This window comes from Kryptolebias marmoratus, linkage group LG13 (genome assembly GCF_001649575.2).
Source record: "Kryptolebias marmoratus isolate JLee-2015 linkage group LG13, ASM164957v2, whole genome shotgun sequence".
NCBI lineage: Eukaryota > Metazoa > Chordata > Actinopteri > Cyprinodontiformes > Rivulidae > Kryptolebias > Kryptolebias marmoratus.
Window position 1 is genome coordinate 18,531,096 of NC_051442.1, and position 11,332 is coordinate 18,542,427.

General features: G+C 43.6%; 1 protein-coding gene across 1 annotated transcript in view; it reads left to right on the plus strand.

Moving 5' to 3' along the window:
• The window catches only part of LOC108233793 (transmembrane protein 164), a 21,782-nt gene extending 10,761 nt beyond the window's left edge, over positions 1-11,021 (plus strand). The window contains exons 3-6 of the mRNA XM_017412479.3: positions 2,980-3,046; positions 6,503-6,581; positions 8,442-8,542; positions 9,619-11,021. Coding sequence (XP_017267968.1) covers positions 2,980-3,046; positions 6,503-6,581; positions 8,442-8,542; positions 9,619-9,825 — 454 coding nt within the window. The 3' untranslated portion in view covers positions 9,826-11,021. The remainder of the gene's footprint in view (positions 1-2,979; positions 3,047-6,502; positions 6,582-8,441; positions 8,543-9,618) is intronic.
• Positions 11,022-11,332: the final 311 nt, after the last annotated feature.

Sequence of the window (11,332 nt, forward strand, 5' to 3'; positions counted from 1 at the left end):
CACTCTACAACACACACACACACACACCCACACACACACCTTCTACTTGTCTACATTTATATTCTCTTAAAGTGACCTACAAACAGACTGCCACATGTGCAACAGGTTGTAGTGCTGGTGTAGATTCTCAGTCATCCAGGACGTGGTAAATCCAAAAAAGAAGGTTAAAAACAAAAACAACTGGACTTCTGTTCTGTAGCTGAAGATGTTTCGCTTCTCATCAGAGGAGCTTTCTCAGAGTGTGGAGTTCCAGCTTTTAAAGCTGAGATTCACCTGCAGATTAAACTCACTCTCCTCACAATAGAGGCTCATTAGGGTCCTTGTTAGCCTGATTCCCTGATGGGCCACTCTGGTCACATGAATGCAGGTCCTGTTTGGAGTAAAACTGACTGGGGATCAGGTCTAAAGCTCCTTTATAGGTTTTAGAAAGCTGAAATCTGAGACCTCCTCCTCTGTTTAATGTTGGTTTCTCTCGTTTGACATGGATGGCTTCCTTTACCCCCCTCTCAAACCATTTGGGTCCTCAACGGAGCGTCCCTTATCCCTGAGGTGTAGGCGAACAGCTGAGTCTTGTCCTGAAGAGGTGGCTCTCCTGTGTTGAGCCATGCGTCTGTGGAGAGGTTGTTTGGTTTCTCCAATAAGGAGATCTACACCGCTCAGTTTGGGTTTGGGTGTTTTATCCTTCAGCTTCTGTCTGAGAGTCCTTATGGGTTTGAAACGCACCGGGACGTTGTGTTTGGAGAAAAACCTTCTGAGTTTCTCGGAACAGCTTACAGTTGTATAGGAGCCGCAGGTAGTTTTGTGCAGAAGTCAACCACTTGCACTATAAAGCTGCCGCAGGAGCCTCTCGTTCTAAAAGCTAATCTGGAGTTTAATGTGCTGTATCCGTGCAGACAGATTCAAACAGATGCTTATTCCCGTCTAAAAGCGATCATCATTATCATCTGCTATTACTTGGAGATTTTTGCAGGACAAATCGAGATTTCAGAGATTATGGATTGCCGCGCCTTTGTTTGGGTTCTCAGTCTCTCCTCTAAAACTCCTCTGGTCAGGGAAGGTAATTATTTATGGAAGTGTTTTCGCCAACACGATGTGAGATTCGCTCATAAATACGAGTGGAGTGCATGCGAGCTCAGGGCCAGCAGGGAGTGGTTCGGAGGTACAGAGAGTTCATTCAGCTCCTCTTTGCTGTGAATGCCAGACATGTCCTGGTTTTAATGTGTAGCATCAACAGCTGACAATGTTCACTTACAGTTGTTATAGCGAATACCTCTGTAATGGAGAAAACAATCGTGGTGGTTTCAGTTCAATACAGTCAAGAATACAAACTGTATTGTATCCTTTCCTGTGAAGTGCTAAACTATACTTATTGCCCTGAACAAAGTAATATAATTTAAAACAACAATGAACAGTTAACTGAGTACAAAAACAATATCTGTAACTAAAAGCAGACATATTGATGGACAGTATATCGCCAAAAGTATTCACTCACCTCTCTTCACACACATATAAACTTAAATGACATCCCACTCTTAATCCACAGGGTTTATTATGATGTTGGCCCACTTTTAGCTGCTATAACAGCTTCAACTCTTCTGGGAAGGCTTTCCACAGGTTTATGGGAATTTTGGACCATTCTTCCAGAAGTGTATTTGTGAGGTCAGACACTGATGTTGGACAGAAGGCCTGTCTCACAGTCTCCGCTCTAATTCATCCCAAAGGTGTTCTGTCAGGTTGAGGTCAGGACTCTGTGCAGGTCAGTCAAGTTCTCCCACACCAAACTCTCTCATCCATGTCTTTACGGACCTTGCTTTGTGCACTGGTGCTCAGTCATGTTGGAACAGGAAGGGGCCATCAAACTGTTCCCACAAAGTTCGGAGTGTGAAATTGTCCAAAATGTCTTGGTTTGCTGAAGCATTAAGAGTTCCTTTCACTAGAACTAAACGGCTGAAAAACAGCCCCACACCATGATCCTCCCTCCAAACACCGTTCTCCTGGCAGCAGACAAACTCAGACTTATTCATCGGATTGTCAGACAGAGAAGCGTGATTCGTCCCTCCAGAGGACACGTCTCCACTGCTCTAGAGTCCAGTGACGGCGTGTTTTACTCCACTGCATCTGACGCTTCGCACTCAGTGATGGAAAGCTGTGGAAACCCACTCCATGAAGCTCTCTGCTCTGTTCCTGAGCTAATCTGAAGGCCACAGGAAGCTGTTGGTGACCTCTGTGCACCACGAGCCTCAGCATCCGCTGAGCCCACTCTGTGGTTTTACGTGTCCGACCACTTCGAGTGTCTGTCGTTCCCGATCACTTCCACTAACAGCTGACTGTGGGATATTTAGTGGAGAGGAAATTTCCCAACTGGACTTTTTGCACAGGTAGCATCCTATCACTGCACCACGCTGGACTTCACTGAGCTCCTGAGAGTGACCCATTCTTTCACAAATGGTTGTAGAAGCAGTCTGCATGCCTGGGTGCTTGATTTCATACACCTGTGGCCGTGGAAGGGATTGGAAGTGAAAACGTTTGGCAATATAATATATATTAGTGTTATAATTCACGTATTACATGTCAAATAGTTTTTGAAATGAAAATGAAGTGGACATGTGGCGTAGTTATTGTGAAAGTCCCACAACCGTGGTAAATTAGAACCGGAATGAAGCCAAGTGTTTCTCAGGAAACGTCCAGAGGCTTCGAGGAGTGACAGCTGGGTTCATCTGAAGTGACATTTCTGCGCTTCTTCTGTTTTCCCAGTGACCTCAGCTGTCACAACACTTATCTGGGCTCATTTAACAAAAAGAGCAGTTTCTGTGGCTCTAAACTTTAACACATACGTTTTGGGGGGTCTGTGGCTCTGAAATGAGTTGTAGCTAAGAGGAACAAGTTTCAAAAGCTGTAATAGTCCCGATCGATAAAGAAGCCAGGAACGTGTGTTAATGGCGGTATGATTTTTCCTAACTTCATCCTGCATGTCTCCAGGCTGCACGTCCACATGTTGAACGGAGCCCTGCTGGCTTTAATGTTCCCTGTCGTCAACACCAGACTGGTAAGTAACCAGTGAGCTTTTGTTCTCTTACACGTCTTAACGTAACGTAAAGGCCCGTGTCTCACCAAGTGTGTTTGTTTGTCTGTCTGTTAGCAAAACATCCCGTGAACCGCTGGATAGAATTGATTTAAACCTGCAAAAAGTAATCAGTGGATGTACGTCAGTGGGTACTTTCACAGCCAACAGATCTGGAAAAGCTCACAACAAAAGTCTTTCTTTTGAAAATGAAAAAAAAAATCATATATGTAACAAACTGCAGTCACGATTGAGGTGTTCTTTCACACAAGCAACAATTATCAATTAATGAAAAGTTTTCACCTGTGATTTTTTTATTCAAATCATTTATTAGGAATGATGATCATTAGTAAAACTAACCGCTTTATAAATGATCACGAAAGAAGTAAACACAAGTAAACAATAAACACTGGCACAAGAAGCAAACTTGTGCTGTAAACCCAGTTTTTTTTAACACGGGAGATGGTGAGGAAAGCAAACGATTTAAGTAATGTAATTAACAACAAACTTTTCTCAGATTCTTCAGTCTCAGATTTCCTATAAATCATAGGGTGGTTAATAAGAACTGCTTCACCGACTCCAGCCCAGCTCTGGATGTCTGAGATTAGCCGACACCGCGGCCGTTTCTGAGTGACATGCGTTCAGAAACCGAAACAGACCTGCTGCCACAGGTCCTGATTATTTTTTTTTTTCTTCTGTTATTTCAGAGATGAAATATCATCTCTGCCAGTTGCAAACTCCAGCTATTTTTAGGCAAAAAAATGACATACTGTCTGTGCAATTATTTGTCTACTCTGACAGTAACAGTTATCCGCTCTGGGCCACATATAGGTGAGCATTTTGGCCTGGACACATGAACGGACTTGGGCCTGGGGTCTCTTTGTTTTCCAACAGCCCGTAACCGGTGTGGCTCTAGGTCAGAGGCGGCCCACGGGTGCTATAAATACACTTATTTACTTCTAAATATTCTTATTTCATTTTTAGGCTGATTTGGTCCAGGCTTTCTCTCTGCCTGTATCTAGACAGAGAGAGAGAGAGATGTCAGTCACAGCTTGTCAGCGTTGGGTGTAGCCTGTGTAAATGTCTGGTGGGTTCTGGCGCCGTTGTCCCCAATGCTCACTCCGAGCACACACAGAAGATGGTAGTCTCTGTTTAAACCACTGGCGTGCAAGGTGGAACAGAGTCCAGGCAGGATGGAGTGGATGGAGAAAAGTCTCAGGAGTGATCTGTGACAAAAGTGTGTCAGCAAAGGTCAAAGGAAAGGTTTACAGGACAGTGGTGAGAGCAGCTATGTTGTTTGGTTTGGAGACAGTGGGACGGACAAAAGGACAGGAGACAGAACTAGAAGTGGCAGAGCTGAAGATGTTGAGGTTCTCCTTGGGAGGGACAAGGATGGACAGGATTAGGAATGAGGTCATCAGAGGTCCAGCACAGGTTGAAGGACTGGGAGATAAAGTTAGAGGCCAGACTGATGGTTTGGACATGTGCAGAGGAGGGACAGTGGACATATTGGTAGAAGGATGTTAGAGATGCAGCTGACAGGAAAAAGATAAAGAGGAGACATATGAATGCAGTTAGAGAGGACATGGAGGGAGTTGGAGTGAGGACAGAGGACACTTAGGACAGAGTTACATGGAGGAGGAGGACTCTCTGTGGTGACCCCTGAAATGAAGCGGCTGAAAGAAAAAGAAGACCCATCTCCTTGCATGTTGCCGAAATTAAATAATTTGTGGTTTAAATCGGGCCCTGTAAGCATTCATGTTCAGCCTACTGAAGGTAAGACTTCAGGACAGGTGACGTTTCTGATACAGCAGCTAAATCCAAGTCTTTACGGGAAGAAGACCTGTAAGATTTAAATGCCACCAGCGCCGCCTCTCCCCCGACTCTTAACTAGCCGAAGCAGGTTAGAAGCACACGTCGCGGAGCCACTTTGTTGCCTTTTTGGGTTTCGTCGCTTTGCGTCGTCTGCTCAAACAAGCAGAGCCGAATGACAGCAGAACAACAAGGGCGCTAAAAGGTTTCCACACGGAGAACAACCAAAACAAAAGGCCTCTGTGATGAGAAGAAGTGTTTTCTCTTGTTACCAATTAACTCTCATAAGAGAGGTAATCAATCATGGAAAACACTGAGTCAGCGTTTATCTACACCTAATATGGAGAGAGCATTCACTTCATATTTGTCATGTGGCTGCTGCTGTCCGCTTTAATTCAAAAGATATTTTAGACACTTGTTGTTGTTGTATCTATTATTATTTGAGGTGGGGGGGGGGGTTGTAGTGTACCTGTTTGGTGGACTGAGCCTGTAATGCTGCATCAGAGTTATTCAGAGTTACTGTAAAGGAGTATTTAAAGAAAAATAAAAGCGTTTGGTTTGTGAAGTGGATTGCACAATAACACCCCGTCCCTGACTGCAGAACAGGTCATAATTTGAACAGAGCAGTCCAAGGTTTTGGCTTGAATCCAACAGGAACATTGGTGAAAGCTGAAAAGTGAGGAATTATTTCCTGAATTGTTTGATTGGAGTAAAAAAAAAAAAAAGGATCATCTGGAGCAGCATTGCTTGTTTAAAAAGGTTCCGGTGAGGGCTGTGGGTGTGGGAGCTAACTTCTCTAATTTATTCATGTTTCAAAGTCAAACTTGCGTAACTCGGAAGCTGTTACCTCCAAGCGACCGTTGCCAACGTTAAGCAAATACGGCCTTCCTCGTTTGTACTTCCTTATCAGATTTCCAAAAAAGGAAGTATGCCCTTTTTTTTTTTTTTTTTTACAAAACTGTTTTGCATTCTGTTCAGCACCACGACATGTGGTGTAAAGAAGCAAATCCTGAAAATGATGTGGTTTTACAAACTATTTACAGCAGATCCTGAGTATTGAGTCACGTTTTCAGAAACTAACTTTTATCATCTCCCTCCGCTGAAGGTGAAAGGGCAGCAATGCTTCAGTGGTTGGGATTAGAAAAGCCTTAAAACCAAATATCATCTTTTTTGTTATCACGGCAGCGCGCTAACACGTCACTGCCTGTGTCCGGGTGTATGTGCAGCCGTCTGTCTGTTAGCAAAATATCTCACCAACCACCAGATGGATTTAAATGAACCTTTCAGACATAAGTCATCTATAAACACATACTCCGAGTGCTAACATCTCACAAGATTTCGCAATAATAGTTTGACCAAAATGGCTGTCCCCCCTTTTTTTTTATCCCCCGCATGTTTCTCCAAGGAATCCTGGGCCTTTATTCTTATTATTAGAATTTCAAATCATTTAATATAGAAAAAAAAAAAAAAATTAGAAAAAACCCTGAATCTTTGAAAACAAGTGTGGCGAGTTTATTTTCTCTGCACGTCATCTGATGTTTCTGCGGATCCTTTTCCTCCTGGCTCTCTGTCACATGAGTAAGTTCACTGTTTGTTTATTTATTGTTTGTTTGTTTGTTTGCTCCTCAGCTCCCGTTGGAGAAGGAGATCTACTACATCCAGCACTCCATGATGTACTTGGTTCCTCTGTACCTCTTCAGAAAAGGAGGTGGGTGTTGACTGTGTGGTCTCCGTACACACACACACACACACACACACACACACAAAGACCTTTCACATTCCATCTGAGCAACACCCCGACCTTTCTGCATGGGGAGATCATTGTTGTCTAAACACCACTGCCTCCGGTACCTGTCAGGAGTTCATGTTCACCGATGGTGGCTGTTTGTCCTAAACAAGAATCTGATTACAGTCGTCATGTTTTGTTTTTTGGGGGGTTTTTTTGTACTTCCTGCTAGCTTCACCCATGCATAAAAGAACAAAAAAATGTTCAAACTGAGACGAGATCTTCAAATGCTGCTCCTGTTTCTCCTGTTGTCATGGCTACAGGAAGTAGAGACCACTCGGTTCATAACGCACACATCAGAACCTGCAGTGCAAAGATCATACGGCGTTTCAAGTAATAAAACAAAAAACAACAAAACCAAAAACTGTACAGTTTAGTTTGCTCACAGCACACCCGGCTTCACCTCGTCACGTAGCATACAGCCGCGTTCATATTTGGATTAACTGAGACTGCAGTGTTTGTGGCCAAAAACACAAGATATTAGTGGAGAATCATCTAATCAGTAGCACAGTAATAACAACTCTGAGGCCTGTTGTTTGTTAGTAAACTCGCAGCAAAAACCCACCAAAGAAAATGTTTATTATGAAAGCAAAGTTCTCCGTGGTATTATATATGATAAGATGCCACAAGTGAGGAAAACGGGAAAAGCTTGTTGGACAGTTACGCTTACATGGCTTGTTACGCTTTGATTCATCAGTAGGGAAGTACGCTCACCGCCAAGGAAGATTGAAAAATCGTTAACCAGGCGGACATGAAACGGGGATTAAAGTTCTCAGTCATCGGGGAAAAATGAGAAGGAAAAAAAAAAACAAAGACGTGTTATTTGTTGTGGTCCAATCTTATGATGCAGGGATGAAACAGACGCTGCTTTCAACAAATGAAGCCAAAGTTTTATCCAATCAGAGCAGGGCGGGTCCGGGTTCAAGCAGGGTCTCTAACTTGGAGACTTTGTGGCTACGTCTAACAAGACTGGGGGACCTGGATGGTCCTGGGAGGACCTCAGGATGGTTATGGACACGCACGTGTCGTGTGAACAAATGTTGCCTTGTTGAAAAAGCTGCAGTAGGTGCACAAGGTGACCTGAAGTAGTGTCAGTGTATGCATGGGACGGTGAACCCATAGTCCAGCTGATGTCAGTCACCGGGACACGGGGTGCTGTAAAGACTAATATCTGTGTAATGAGGACAGGGACATATGTCACAGGGTTGTCTAATGTTTGGTGCACAATATGATGATCCTCCACTTGGTGCGTTCTGTCTTGAGCAACCAGAACCTTCGCTCTGTGTGTGTGTGTGTGTGTGTGTGTGTGTGTGTGTGTGTGTGTGTGTGTAGGTGAACCATAGACCCACTGGTTTGGACATCCTTACACTTCACACTCTGAGCACGACCCCAGGCCTGCCCCCTGTCGAACTCCATAGATCCTCGGTCTCTGCTGACCCTCACTGTTTTTGACTGACTATCAGATGCTATGGCAACTACCTGATAACGCCGTTTCTTTCATTTTCACTTACGCCCTCTGGTGCCTGTTCCAGACATTACAGCGCCTCACAAATCAAATCATTTCCGCAGCCGCCGCTTGCTCTCTACGCCGGACCGGAACCGCTCCTCGCTGAGTTGTTGTCAGCGGCTGTAAATCTTACCGTTGCCCCGGCCCTTTAGTGTTTTTACCCTCACAGTCAGTATAGGCATTTTTGAGCCGTGATGTAAGATGTGTTTAAACCACGAGCTCGCTCTGTAACCTGCAGGCTCGGCGAGCTGTTTCATGTGCGACTCTGTCTGCAGGTGCGTACAAGCCCGAGCCACTGGGAGACATGTGGTGGGCGCTGCTCTCCACCGGCATCCTGTTCCTCTACCACTTCCTCTTCCTGCAGGTCCTCGGCCTGGTAAGATGGAGCACTCTGCTGGGCGTCCTGTGCTATTTCAACATCCAGGAACACACTCCTGCAGAGATTTCACCATTACCTTTATTCATGTTACCTTTATTCGTGTTTTTCAATAAGAAACGGCAAACAGAACCACATCAACAATTTTAAAATGTATGAAGAACATATTTTTGGACGTTTTAGAAAGGTATTGGTAATGAATTATAAAACCAGAATGTAGAAATACTATGGCTAGTCATAAGAGATGCACAGATCAACCCAAACCAGAATAATAAGATTCAGTGGATCTGATCAAAGATGAATATTGAAGTGTGTATGGGTGGCTTTTTAGCTTACGAAATGCTGTAAATCCCTAATCCCTGTAAATCCCTCTATCGTTTATAATTTAGACTGTCTGCTGATTTGGATCTTATAAAAATTAGTCTTTTTTTAAATACGTGTAGTTCAGAAATACTCCATGTTTTAGCATTAAATTAATCAAGAAAAAAAGATAGTCAGTTACACGGTGATAAAATACTAAACTAAAATAAGGGTTTTTACATCCCAGCTGTTGGGCTAAATGATCATTTTTAAGCTTTAGCTGAGAAAGGAATCAATAGAGAAGCAAAGAGGCCAAATTGTGGCAGCTTGATTGTAAAATTATTCATTGCAACTCACATCTTTAAATAGAAAACACGAGCTTCACAACGCTAATATTTATCTTTTTTTAGTGTCCCACCCACTTCAGCTTTATAGTTAATTAGGCATGGATAAAAAATTTTTAAAAAAAAAACAGAGAGAAACTCTGCAGTGATTACAAGATGAGGATTATTCAGCAGCCAAATGAGTTTCTGCAGTAAAATGATAAGTTGTGGGCCTGAACTCATCACTCATTCCGTTTTTAGGGGAAAGATTTGTGGAGCAGAAATTCGGAAGGAAAATTAATGATTTATAAAGATATGAAGTGTGAAGCCAACCGCGACGTTTGCCCGAACCTCATCCAAGTGGATAATACTTTTTAAACTGCCATTAAGGTGAAATTAGGCCTCAGACCCACTCAGCCTGTCCCCTCTCCTCCTCCTCCTCCTGTCCTCCAGGCGACCGAGGTCAACCTGAACAACATGCTGTGCCCGGCCGTGTCCGACCCGTTCTACGGGCCCTGGTACCGGGTGTGGGCCACGGGCCACCAGACCCTGCTGACCCTGCTCCACGGGAAGCTGCTCACCGTCGCCTCGCAGCACAGCGGCTCCGTTTGCAGATACGCGCTGGACGCCGTCCGACTGCGCGGCAAGAAAGTCGACTAAGCGTCCAGGCGGACCCACGCCCAACACCCGCTTTCACCGCTCAGATGTTGTTTTTTGTTTTGTTTAGTTTTTTTTTTTTTTAAATGGTCGTTTTAATGGCTCTTTTAAGACTCAAACAACGGAGCGCCGCAGGGCCGGTGGAGCGGCGGCGTCATTAGATGTCTTGTCGGTGGCTCGCACACATACTTGCATGCCCGACCGTAACGCGCGGTTTAAAGGCGTGGAGGCGTGGCGGACGCCGGCCGGGACCCGTCGGGAGTATCCTCTCCGGACGTGTGTAAATAAACGCGAGGAAGAGTTGTCCCCTCCGCTGGATTTATTTTTTTTATTTTTATTTTTTTTGGTAACCAGAAACTCTTTAAGGACAGAAAACAGAAATCACCTTGAATGTCACGGGTTTGTTGTTTTATTTCAGTTCTCGGTGTAATAGTTATGCTCAAACATGTGTTTTATTGGGTTAAAGCTGCCATTTTATTTGTCTCAAGTGCGCTTTGAAGCAGATTGCGAACGTGAGCTGTTGTAAAAGTTACTGCTTGTTTTTTAGTGAGGACGTGTTTAATCTCAGTGTTGTCGGCCTTAAAGGTGGGGAAAAGAAAAAAAAAAAAGCTTAAACGCTCGTTAGAAAAATATCTATATTTTTTATAAATTGTTTGTTTTGTTCACAGCATTCCAGTTCTGATAATCAGGAGCCATGAGGGTTCACGCTGTAAGTTCAAGTGATGAAGAGGACGGTGTGTGTCCCCCTCTCTGCAGAGGAAGTTGTGTTTTTCTCGTGTTTTATCGTCGTGTTTGACTGTACTCAGCAAGGTGTTACCTTGAATCATTTTTAGGATAAATGTTGCTGTCCGGTATAGCAAGGACGTTTAGACAACGCGTATCTAAATGTGGTTTACATATTTTACGACACTGGTATTCTGTCGAAGCATCTTAAATCCACTCCATTTTATCTAACCAAACTCAAAGCTCAAAAGGGGGTCAAATACTCTGCATGCCGTCTCTGTGGGTCATTTATTGATTTACCTCCAAAAAAAAACCAAAAACCAGATAATTGGAAGTCGGTCGTATGTATATCACATTTCAGCGAGGAGTTTATGTATTACTGTAGGATATTCTGTACGCCAACGTCGACAGGAGGAACTACTCCTGTCACTTCAAATTTCTGTGCTGTCAATAATAAAAGGGACATTTCCATTCACTGAACTCCTCATTGTGTCCATTTCTGAGTGCACATACATATTTAATATATTTGTATCCGTATTTTATCACTTTACTCTCATCTGAAACGACTCAGTCTGTGATTTTAGCTAAGTCAGGTGGTGCTATGTGATCGTTAGCTTGGTAAAAAGAAAAAAAAACTAAAGTAACGACACATTTTCTCACAAACATTTTAAATTAGAAGAAAAATATAACAGCTAGTTTAGGTCGGCTGACATTGGCCTACGTTTTAACCATTATTAGCTTGTGAGAAGTTTCCCAAATGCTAGCATTACAAAAACAACTTGTCTGT